General features: G+C 47.6%; 1 protein-coding gene across 4 annotated transcripts; it reads left to right on the forward strand.

Annotated features, from left to right (window-relative positions):
* Window positions 1–6,050: 6,050 nt before the first annotated feature.
* LOC125544952 (Polynucleotidyl transferase, ribonuclease H-like superfamily protein) lies at window positions 6,051–11,862 on the forward strand. 4 transcript variants are annotated; one of them, XM_087547673.1, is made up of 16 exons: window positions 6,051–6,304; window positions 6,373–6,502; window positions 7,289–7,345; window positions 7,429–7,494; window positions 7,924–8,057; window positions 8,196–8,299; window positions 8,903–9,010; window positions 9,103–9,173; window positions 9,334–9,393; window positions 9,614–9,669; window positions 9,976–10,036; window positions 10,125–10,392; window positions 10,535–10,716; window positions 10,803–11,092; window positions 11,203–11,328; window positions 11,444–11,862. In XM_087547673.1, exons 2-15 carry the CDS (start codon window positions 6,422–6,424, stop codon window positions 11,324–11,326), a joined length of 1,662 nt encoding a protein of 553 aa, XP_087403799.1. In that variant the 5' UTR covers window positions 6,051–6,304; window positions 6,373–6,421; the 3' UTR covers window positions 11,327–11,328; window positions 11,444–11,862. The 4 variants fall into 4 exon arrangements, with proteins under 4 accessions (XP_087403799.1, XP_087403800.1, XP_048564712.2 ...); XM_087547674.1 differs by having other exon boundaries at window positions 6,051–6,291; XM_048708755.2 differs by lacking the exon at window positions 6,051–6,304 and having other exon boundaries at window positions 11,447–11,862.
* Window positions 11,863–12,337: the final 475 nt, after the last annotated feature.

Here is a 12,337-nt window from a genome sequence, read left to right on the forward strand (position 1 = left end):
CAACCTCTGGTCTTCTTGCTCCAGCCGCCCAAAGCAGCGCCGGTCATGCCGCCTGCTCCTGCCTCCCGTGGCCGGCTGTGCTACCGCGGAGGCCTCACCGCCCCCATACTACTCCCACCACTGGCCAGGCCATCCCTCCACTCACCAACACCCCCTGTTATTCTGCGGCGACGGCAGCCTCACACCGCAGCCGAACCAGTGAACGTTCGTACTCCTCTCCGCGTGGGCATCCACTGCCGCGTCTTGCATGGCTCCACGTCGTCCCCTTCCTAGGCCTCGCTGTCGTCCACCGCCGTGGTGCTCTTGGCGCGGCGTGGTCAATGTGGTCAATGACCGACTTCCATCGGAAGAGTACTGCACGTGGAGAGGCTGACAGCTGGGTCCACGGCAACCGCAAGGAAGTGCCTCATTATTACGTGGAAAATAATTATTCCTCCACCTAACAGTGGGGACCCACCGGACGGGCCACCAGTATTTTGTGAAAAAATCGTTTCCCCCTGACTGCTAGGACCCATCGGACGGGCCACCGTATTTCGTGAAAAAACGCCCCCCCCCCCCCCCCCCGCTGTCAGCTCGGACCCACCGGAAGTGCCTCCTTATTATGCACAAAAAAATGAATACTCCCCCGGCTAGCTGGGACCCACCTTGCTGGGAGGCTGACTTGTGGGCCTACTAAGTTGACGGGGATGAAGGGCTTTGTCAACTTAGTCAATATGAACGATTCTAGCTCCAGTGATCGTACGATGTCCATCCAACGGCCATAGTGCTTCTTCAACCTCTGGTCTTCTTGCTCCAGCCGCCCAAAGCAGCGCCGGTCGTGCCGCATGCTCTTGCCTCCCGTGGCCGGCTGTGCTGCCGCAGAGGCCTCACCGCCCCCTACTATTCCCACCGCTGGCCAGGCCCTGCGACAACGGCAGCCTCACACCGCAGCCGAACCAGTGAACCCTCGTAGTCCTCTCCGCGCGGGCTTCCACTGCCGCGTTGTCCCCTCCTAGGCCTCGGCGTCGTCCACCGCCGTGGTGCTCTCCGTGCGGCGTGGTCAACGTGGTCAAGGAACGACTTTCATCGAAAGAGTACTGTACGTGGAGAGGCTGACAGCTGGGTCCACGGCCACAGCCCAGTTTTTTTGTGATTTGCCAAGTAAGTCGCTTTGTCAGGCCTGTTGGGCTGCAAATCTTTCAAGACGAGGAGAGTTTTCATTCGGTTGGCCGAGAAAATGGCCCATCAGTAATGAGAAATGGGTTGTACATTTTTAAAACACATCAAACCGGTAATTAGTTTCAAATATCTTTTTTTCATTTCAAGATTTTAAATTACATTAATTTTTATGCGTGGAGAATTTGTTGCATTTTATATTGATATACATTTATTTTTAAAATCAGTTTGAATGTGAGTCGAAATTTCGGGATAAAAAACAGTTCGGTCCGCACCGAAATATGCAAAATTTCGTATAATTTTTTAACCGTTGCCACAATATGGGCTGTAATGCTAACAAAAAAAATGGGCTCCAAAAAAACATTAAGAATTAGCAAATGGGCTGTAAATTATTAGAAATAATGGCAGATGGGTTGTATGCTGTTTTCCACAGATTTGAGGCTTTCCTAAAAAAAGGTTGACGCACAAGCACTGACTGTTGGATGTCCATCCAACGGCCGTCGTGCTTCTTCAATCTCTGCTCTTCCTGCTCCAGCCGCTCAAACAAGCGTCGGTGGGACTGCCTGCTCCCTCCTCCTTGCGTCCGGCTGTGCTGCCGCGCAGGCCTCACCGCCTGACCGTACTCCCATCGCTGGCCTAGCCATCCCTCTACTCATCCACACCTGCTGTTATTCTCTGGCGACGGCAGACAAACCAGTAAACCCTCGTACAGTCGTACTCCCCTCCGTGTGGGAAACAACTGTCGAGTCTTCCCTGCCTCCGTGTCGTCCCCTTCCTAGGCCTCGCCGTCGTCCACCGCCCTGGTGCTCTCGGCGCGGCCTGGTCAACGTGGTCAACGACCGACATGCATCTGAAGTGGACTTTACGTGGAGAGGCCGACAGCTCGGTCCACGGCCGCACGCAAGGAAATGCCTCCTTATTATGCGCAAAATAATGATTCCTCCACCCGACATCAGGGACCCATCGAAAGGGCCTCTGTATTTCGCGAAAAAACGTTACCGCCGCTGACAGCTCGGACCCACCAGCTATATCTTCGCACGCAAGGAAGTGCCTCCTTATTACGCACAAAAAAATGAATACTCCCCCTGTTAGCTGGGACCCAGTATAGTGGCAGGCTGACTTGTGGGCCTACTAAGTTGACGGGGATGGAGGGCTTTGTCAACTTAGTCAATATGCACGATTTTAGCTCCAGTGACCGTACGATGTCCATCCAACGGCCGTAGTGCTTCTTCAACCTCTGGTCTTCTTGCTCCAGCCGCCCAAACCAGCGTCGGTCGTGCCTCGTGCTCCTGCCTCCCGTGGCCAGCTGCGATGCGGCGGAGGCCTCACCCCCCTACTACTCCCACCGCTGGCCAGGCCATCCCTCTACTCACCCACACCCCCTGTTATTCTGCGGCGACGACAGCCTCACACCGCAGCGAACCAGTGAACCCTCGTACTCCTCTACGTGTGGGCATCCACTGCCGCGTCTTCCCCGGCTCCACGTCGTCCCCTTCCTAGGCCTCGCCGTCGTCCCCCGCCCTGGTGCTCTCGGCGCGGCGTGGTCAATGTGGTCAAGGAACGGCTTCCATCGGACATGGACTGTACGTGGAGAGGCTGACAGCTGGGTCCACGGCCGCAGCAAGGAAGTGCCTCCTTATTACGTGCAAAATAATTATTCCTCCACCTGACAGCGGGACCCACCAGACGGGCCACCGTATTTCGCCCCCCTGACTGCTGGGATCCACCAGCTACATCTTCGCACGCAAGGAAGTGCCTGACAGTCGGGACCCACCTGATCGAAGCATACGTAGCGTTGTCATTCTGGTCGTGAACGTGTACGTACATATATACTGGTCGATGTAGAGGCGCACACGTGTCGTAGTAGAGGCGGCCAGGGTGCAAGAAAGAAAATACGGCCACGTATGTGTACATACGGGCGGGGGCTCGAATGCCTACTCGCGCATACGTACGGCCAGGGCTCCTGTACATGGCTGGGTCGGAACGGAGAAACAGCGTCGTCGTCGTGTTCATGGGGAGGCAACGAAATGCGTCGTGTTCATGGGGAGGCAACGGAATGCGTCGTGTTCATCGGGAGGGCTTGGACGGAACAGGCAATGGAAACGAGGCCTGGCGTACCGCAGAACGGAGGAAACGGCCTTGTGTTCGACCGGCCACGTTCGAAACGGGATCCTGTTCATCGGGAGGGGTCTGGTGTACCGCAAAACGGAGGAAACAGACCTCCTACGGTCGAAACGGGGGTCCTGTTGATCGGGAGGGGTGTGGCGTACCGCAAAACGGATGAAACGGATTTGTGTTGGAGCGCTACGGTTGAAACGGGGGTCCTGTTCATCGGGAGGGGTGTGGCGTACCGCAAAACGGGACTCCACGGGATACTGTTCATCTCCACCGTCGACCCCCTCCAGCCTCCACGAGCTACTGTTCATCCACCGTCGACCTCCTCCAGCCTCCACCTGCGACTGTTCATCCACGGGCTCCTGTTCATCCAGCCTCCACCGCGCGCTACTCCACCGGCTACTGTTCAACCAGCCCTCTCCACGGGCTCCTATTCAACCACCCCTCCACGGGCTACTGTTCATCCAGCCATCCACCTTCTACTGTTCATCCAGCCCTCCACGGGGTGGTCCTATTCATTCAGCCCTCCACGGGGTCCTATTCATCCAGCCCCAATCGGCTCGATCGATCGGGGTCCTGTTCATCCAGAGGCAACACCACGGGGTCCTGTTCATCCACCCCCACCGGAAACTGTTCATCCAAACCCCCTCGCAACGCTCACTGTTCATCCAGAGGCAGCATCGATCGGCTTCAGTTAGCAGCAGTAGCGAAGGAATCGCTCGATCGGGTTCAGTTAACAGCCATTGATCGATCGCTCGGGTTCAGTAACGCGTAGCCTGCAGTGCAATCGCTCGGGTTCAGTTAGAGCCCAATGCCTCGCTCGGGTTCAGTTAGAGCCAACGCCTCGCACGCACGCGCGTACGTGTACGAGAGAAACGCGCATCGCTCGGCCCCCGACCTCCCATCGTAACCGGGAACTCCTCGAAATTTTCCTCCCCCTCGCTTCTACCATGGTTTTTTCCGTCATGGACGGCCCAAAGAATGTCATGCAGCTGCGTCTCCGGCCCGCCCAGGATGAAAAGCCCATTTTCTGTCATGATTTTTTGTCATAGAAGTAGGAGCCCACCACATCTATGATGATACCGGGTTTTTTCACAATTATCGTCATAGAAGTGTCATATGTATGACAGAAAAAAATTTCGTTCGGCCCAAAATGTCACGAATGTGTCTTTTTTTGTAGTGCTACCTCTCTCAATATGTGTTTCTACAATACAGAGAATAGGGGGGGGGGCAAATTTCTCCGCTAGCTCGCGAAGCTCGTTAACTGTCGCGGCATTGCCCACTCCGCGACAGTTCCAGCATAGGGTATTCATTGCGCCCGGCGACCCTCCAGAGTGGAGGACGCTGTTGAGTCGTCTTGAAACTTGGCTGTTAAGGACATCTTTGGAGTATTCTATGAAGCTGCATCTGTCTTGGCCCTCTTGGGTTCTTGCTTGGAGCTCGGGCTGATCGGCAAGGGCGGCGCTGGGAGCATGAGAGGTGTCTCCCCAAGCGTCATGCTTGAACCCGCAGGTGCCACCTGCGCCTGGGGGTTTACAGTTTGGTTCTTCTCCATCGGATCGCCTTTGGTGCGTTTGCAATTATCGTCAACTTCTGTCATAGTGGTGTCCCGAGTCACGTCATCTTCGGAGAAAACAACCGGCGCTGAGGCTGAGCCCCGTCTGCCTGACTGGTTGGCACGTCCCGCACCTCTACCTTGGCCGCCACGGCCTCCCCTTCCAGCTGTGCGGTTCTGACCAGAGCCTGGGCAAGCCCCTCGAAACCAGTCTGCGCGAAGTTCCTTAAAAACCAGTGCCGATTTTGCATGAATCCCATCTCCGTGTTCCTTGAACTGGTGCCCTAGGTGGCCGCAAACTGCACACCAATTAGGGAGCCTCTCGTACTTGACCTTGAAAATCTGCCTTTCTTCCTTATGAACCAGGCTAATCGCATTCTTTAAGGGGTTAAACACATTGATTCTGACCTGCAACCTGTAAAAGTTCCCCTCAAAATCTTGCGACTTAGGCTCCACATAGATGACCTCTCCCACTTTCCTGGCAAGAGTTTTCAGAAGCGGATAGAATCCATCCGGCAGATCGTGCACTTGCATCCATATTTCTAGAGTATCCAGCTTCATCAGCGATGGTTTTGTGAATCTGTCGTACTCTGCCATGATCACTACATTACCTTTGTAGTTCCAGGGTCCCTCTTGCATCGCGCGCTCCCAGTCACCGAGGCAAGCAAACTGCATCGTATACAAATTTTCCTCAAGAGGGCGAATCTGTACTGGCTGCGCAAGATCCCGCGCCGCTCTCATCGTCTTGTAGAATCCATATTGTCTATACTTCTTCTCCGTGTGGACTCGCGCTATGGCCATCCATCTAGTCGTCTTCGGCGGCAGTAGATCTTCCTGTTCCACCACCACATCGTCCATGCCCTCCTCCTGGAGGCCCAACTCGCTCATCAGCGCTTCCAAGTCCCCCATTCTGGAGTTTGAAGCCGACGCCGTCATGCTTGTTCCCTAACCCGAGAAAGATTCGATCGGGTGTTGAGCGAAACCCTAGCCTAACCCCAAGCCAAGGGAGACAAGCACCAAGGACTCGCAGCACTGAGAGCGCCCCCTGATCGGCCTGAGTACAGCCCTACGGCGAAGCGGGGGGAGGGTAGTAGGAACCCTACGGTGGCGCACAAGTCGCCGCCGAGGGTAGGAGAAACCCTAACGAGAGGGTTAGAAAAGACCAAATACGGAGTTGTTTCTAGGTATACTCTTTACCGTTCCAAATACCGGCCAAGCCCAGCAAGGCCCACGACCAATCTTGCCAGGGATCCAAACGCGCCCTAAATTTCTCTCCCCTGCTTTACCACCAAGCCCTACACCTGCCGCCGTGCCGTTCCCCAGCGGCGTCACCGCCGGCGCCTCAATCCCATACCCCATGCCCCCCGCCCCCACCCACCACGGCCTCTCACGCGCGCGGCCGCCATCGCCGTTCCCGTTCTTCCTCGTCGGGACATCGCGTTCCTGCCGTCTCCACCCCGTCCGCAGTTGAGTTTTGAGGTATGCGTTTATTTTCCATCCAGCGATTAGTAAAGTCCCACTGACCTTCACGAGTTCTGGCTGTGCAGGCGCGCGCCCGGCAGAACTTCTAGATTCGCCCCCGCGGCGGCGCCCGACATGTCGACCCCCTCCGGCTCCGGGGAAGCCGACGGAGCCACGCCCGCTGCCTCTACGTATTACGACGTCTTCGGCCCCGACGTACGTGCTTTCTTCCCATCCTTTTCTCTTCTTCACTGTTTTAGAGAGGCAGAACCATGGAAGTTTTTAACCAACTGGAGCTGTGTTAGTCTGCCGCTAGGAAACTCCAAAATAAGTTTTGGAGTTTTAGTTTGTTGGAATAGAGAGTCATGCCATTGCAACATTATACTGTTCCTTTAATTTTATAGTGATATATTGACTCATGGTGAAGATGGCATTTTTGGGTAACTGTTGCTAGTGGAGCTGGGCCAAAATATGTATGAGGCTTCGCTCCATATTTTGGGAGAGATTTCTCAAAGGGTTGAAGTGTGGATACCTATAGGTGGCGATATGGTACAAATACGACACAGAGACATTGGCTTTTCCCACTGAACTTCTGTGAGGCAAAAACCTAGACTGATTGCTTGTTTGGCAGAAGAGTGTCTTTCTTCCGTCAAATAAAGGGAAGTCGCCCCACCTGGAATTCGATGAATACGACGTGAATTTTGTTATCAGAGTTTGCTCTTAACACTAGAAACCTTGTATGTTTTCTCTGTGATCAAATATTTGAATTACGTCTACATGCTATAAATGGACTATTAGGTGAAGAAGCATGTAAATTTTGTTTATATTCAGTAATTTTATCACAGACGTGTGTCTTGTTGGACATGTGGATATTTTCTTATTTGTTATCTGGTCAGAGTACTCTTGTGCTGCTTACTTTACTGATTAATACATTTGCTACTCGAAGCTATGCCTTATTTCTTACAGAACTAATCCTTATCTTTTTTTTTACATTCTATCCAGGCTAAACCTGATGTTATTTTTAAGGAGGCCACTTCAGATTCCACATTGAATCTGCAGGTTCTTTCATAGCAAAAACACGATGCAAATTAACCACTGACTTTTCTTTCTTTGTTGTAACACACCATTTGGTTGTAACACAGGATGTCCAGGGGCTAGTAACTTGGGTTATTGGTGAAGGCATGCCGCCTTCATGGGTGTTTGTTAAAGTAAATTCTGTTCCCTTACCCTTCTTACATTGTGGTGAACATGATTTTCTTTTTTTCTTTCCACTGTTTTAGTCATTATCAATGAAAAATAAATGAGTTTTTCTGGCCCATAATTTTCATAACTGCACTGAGGGCTGATAACAACCTGTTATGTAACTACTAAAGTATTCCATCTGGGTCACTAGTACCTAAAATGTCTACATTTGTTTACAGAGGGAGTATCTCAAAAACATTTGCAGCTTTTTTTAACCTAGTGAAAATCATAGAATAGTAATTACTGGCAACTCTTGATGACAATAAGTGAATTATAGATGCCGATTTGGTAAGCATCGATATGCACACGTAATATGGACTTCCATGAGTATTATTTGCTGCTTTAGAAACCCTACCTGTGCTTAGCTCTAAAACTATGTTTTCTTTGGTGTTCAGAACAAGCCTCTTATCCCAAAAGTTATCCTTCTCTATGTTCCTGGCCTCGATGCAGCTTTATACATGTCTCAGTCCCGCCTCCTGTCTTCTTTGAAAGAATTGTGTGGCAATCCAAAACCTGTTCTAGCTTCAAGGTTTGTGTGTTAAACAGAAGACTTTGAATTTTCTGTCCACAGTTTTTTGTATTCTGGTGTATTATCAGTATAATAGCGACACTGTTCTCATATCAATTCACTACACTCATTATGGCTAACTTAATTTTCTTTTGGCAGTTGTGTACCAGATGAAAGGCATACCATTGACGCACTCCTGACATGCAGAGTAAAGCGAAAGCGGCAGTCACAAACATCAAACCAACCATCTGAATCTGATGGAGGTATGAGATCATGACTCCTAAAAATTGTGTCTAGTGTACCTTTTCGGCCCCGCACTATGTGATTTGGTCTGCTATTATGGGAGTAGTCACTACTCACTAGGCACTGACAAGATCTGATGTTGGATTTATGGTTAAGATTCTAGTTTGGAAGATCACATGGTTCATTGGACTATTCCCATCCTTTTTTATGACGTTTATTTCCTACAAAAATGCCATTTTAATTGTAATATGAACAGTTGTTACATTTTCATTAATACACTGTTTTTACTGTCGTCTACTTGTGCATTTCCCAGTCATATTCCTTTTTATATTTTAAATGTCACATGGCAGCTAGCATAATCTAAAGTCATGTCACATCAGAAGTTTGTCACCAGGCCGGAGTTGACAGTATAGCCAACTAACTGGATATATTTCTTGCTGAGCATCTATCATTTATTTCCCTAAGCTCAGTTCTTCTATATATCTGTTGTTATGTACATTTAGTCATTTACTAAAATTAGTGTATTAATTCCTTTCCTATGACAAGTGGGCACTACTGATTCCTGAACCAAATCGATTTTATAATTTATTCTGGATGATTTGTTAACCTTTTTTTCGTTTCAGGTAAATTATCAAGTCTGGCGGACCTAAAAGATATACCATTTCCTGTTAAATATTACACACTTTCTAAAAAGGATTTGGAAGATAATGGCTACTCTCTCAATTTACCAGGTTAGTTTTTTATTTATTTGTTGACTCTGCCTTCCAATTTATGCCCTCACGTTAAAATGGGTGTTTGTTCTTTTTTCTGCCAAAATTTTCAGGTTTTGTCCCTACGATTGCAGCTCCTTCAGGCTCTTCCCCATATGAAATTCTCGCTCTTGATTGTGAGATGGTAATAAGATTTTCTGTTTCTTGAATTTTAAAATACTGCCGTACATTTTGAGGCCCTTGTTTGATTTGTTCATCCAAGATTTTTTTTTGAAATATTAGGTTTATCTAGTTGATAGGTTCGTAGGTACATTTATGCCACTTTATAATTTTTCACTTTTCAGTGTGTGACAGCAGCTGGATTTGAACTTACAAGAGTGACATTAGTCGATATTAAAGGAGAGGTATGTGTACTTCCCTTCCCAAAGCTTGGTTAGAGCATTCTAACAAAAATCGCCCCTATCACAATAATGCTGGACTCAGATTTCTGTCTTCTTTTGATCAAAGTGATCTTAATAATTTGACAAAATACATAATTCTTCTTTATAATATGTGTTGGCATGAACCGTTATTTTTCTTCACACTTCAGTGTCCATAGTATTTATTTTTTTGTAATCTCTTCAGGTGATACTGGATAAACTAGTCAAGCCTACCAATCCAATCACTGATTACAATACAAGGTATATGATGCCTTCACTTTCCTTTCTTGTAGGGCTAGCTAGCCTGAACCGGAACTATGCTATATTTTTCAGCCAGTTTTTCTCGGTGTATTTTAGGTTATAACTTGGTTGTGATTTATGAGGATGCTAGGATTTGGTACCTCTATTTGAAGCACATGTATATTAGTAACATTATTACCAATTTCTTATTTTGATTGACATTCCACTTTCCTAATTTATGCCTTTATATTCCTGTACATGATTCTGTTCATAGTATTCTTAGGTGCTGAATGATAGCTTTGACTATAATTATTCTTAATAGTGCAGGTTTAGTGGAATCACTGCTGAGATGCTATCCGATGTGACAACAACCCTCCAGGAGATCCAGGTCAGCTGTTTCTAATTTTTTTTCATTATCTTTTAGTTTTTGTCATCATTTCATCCTATTTTAGCTGAGACCATTGTGTCTCTTTCAGGAAGAGTTTATTGGACTTGTGTACAAAGAAACCATTCTTGTTGGGCATTCTTTGGAAAATGACCTTTTGGCATTACGGATATCTCATGACTTGGTCATCGACACTGCTGTTTTGTACAAATATAATCGTGGCACCCGCTGCAAAATTGCTTTACGTGTCCTGGCAAACAAATATCTTAGCCGGGTGATCCAGAACACAGGGTCTGGGCATGACAGCGTGGAAGATGCAAGAGCTGCTCTGGATCTTGCCTTTTTGAAAATCAAATATGGTAAATCATACTTTTCAGTACTGTTTTTATTGCTTTTCCAACGGTTAGGCATAGATTAATCATTACAAGCACGTGGTTTTTGGTATTCTATTTGTCTGATTTGTTGCCTTTCTGTGGTCATGTTTATCATCTTATTTTCCAGGTCCTGATTTTGGCTCTCCACCGTCGTTTTCACGAAGAAAGTTGTCTTCCATTCTGCATGAATGTGGGAAAAGGAGTTCCCTCATTGATGAAGTGTTTGTTCTTGACCGCTATTCAGATGCTTCCTGCAATTCAATTGCAGTTTTCTCAGATGATGATGCCCTCTCCAGATCAATGAAAGAGGTTAATACTATTGTTTTTTGTTAGTGGTAGCATTGCTTTCAGTAATTTTTTACAAATTCTCATTAGTTGCTAAAATCATTCTGCAGGTAAAGAATGACAAAATCAGCTTTGTCTGGACTCAGTTTTCAGGATTGATCTCTTATCTACGTAAAAGAGCTGAAAATCCTGAAAAACTGAAATCCTGTGTTGCGGAGGCTATTGCATTGAAAACCTGTGACAGAAAAACTGCCCGGAAAAGAGCAAAGCAAATTTGTCCAGAGCTGAAGGCAATTTTGAGTGAATTGGACAAGAAAATAAAAAAACTATATGATACACTGCCTGAAAATGCAATGTTTATTTTATGTACCGGTCATGGGGATACTCCTTTGGTCCAAAGGTAAATTCATATTCAGAAAAAAAGCATTTCATGTTTTCCATTCTAGTCTGTTACTTAAACTGTGTGCCATGTTACCTACTAACCTTTAGTAACCGTGGTATGACATGCAGATTAAAGAAAATGCTCAACCATGGAGAAGAAACAGTCGATAGCCGGGAAAATATTGTCCATGCATTGGAAGATTTACAGGCTCAAGCAGAAGTTGCTCTATGCTTCTGCTGTGTCAAGCATTAGCTGTAAGCAACTTGTCCTTTTCCCCACGTTTTCCGGAGTTGGAACTCGATGCACCATTCAGCTTGCACTGTTAACACCATTTTTGAAGATGGATGTAACTGACAAACACCCCTTCAGTAGTTGCAGCCTTGCTGGAAGGATGGATTCAGGTGTGCATCCTGACAGTCACTATCACTTTTGAAGATTGATGATGTACCTGCAAACGGCTTCGTTAATTTTAGGAAGGATGGAGTCGTGCATGGACTGGATCCTAACCGACTGACATGAAAACTTGAGGCTATTACACGGATTCAGCTTTGAAACACGGCTTTGAAGTCCGAGGTGTGCCTTATGATTTTTTGTGGGCTGGGACGATAGGTTGTACTGTAGATCATTTGCATCACTTTTCGGATTTCAGGCATACTAATTTGGTGGGCTGGGATGGTAATTTCCAGTAATTGTTTGTATTTCGCACCTGGGTAAATTCTGAAATCACCCAAAAACTAAAATTGCACTGATTTTAGTCTAGTAATGACAATGTAGTGCACGTGCCTCTACGAAGTAGTCCCGAGCACGACGGCGCCACAAGCCCCCGCGCTTTCTTCAGAATATTTGGGCGTTTGTGGTGCAAGCTTCAGACTAACCGTTTGAAACAAAGTGAGAACGAACATACAGGTTATTACTCCCTCCGTTTCAAAATAGATGACCCAACTTTATACTAAAGTTAATATAAAGTTGAGTCATCTATTTTGGAACAGAGGAAGTAGGTGCTACGGATGCTTGGGTTGGTGCTGCAATCAACAGAAAAGCTAAGCATGTAAGTATGTAAATACTTGGCACCATGAATTTATTGTCAAACCAACACCGGAAGTATTCTGTAGACTGATCTGAAAGCATTACCAACAACGGCTGGCATGGTATGTGGCGTTGGCGCGCGTATTCGGACAATTTGGCCCAGTTTGTGGTTGCTGCCTCGGAGTACTTCTCGTATGGAAACAAGCCAACCGCCGTGACCAAACTGAGATAAGCGGG

Source organism: Triticum urartu, chromosome 3A (genome assembly GCF_056163025.1).
Source record: "Triticum urartu cultivar PI428250 chromosome 3A, HENAU_Tu73, whole genome shotgun sequence".
NCBI classification, from domain to species: Eukaryota; Viridiplantae; Streptophyta; class Magnoliopsida; order Poales; family Poaceae; genus Triticum; species Triticum urartu.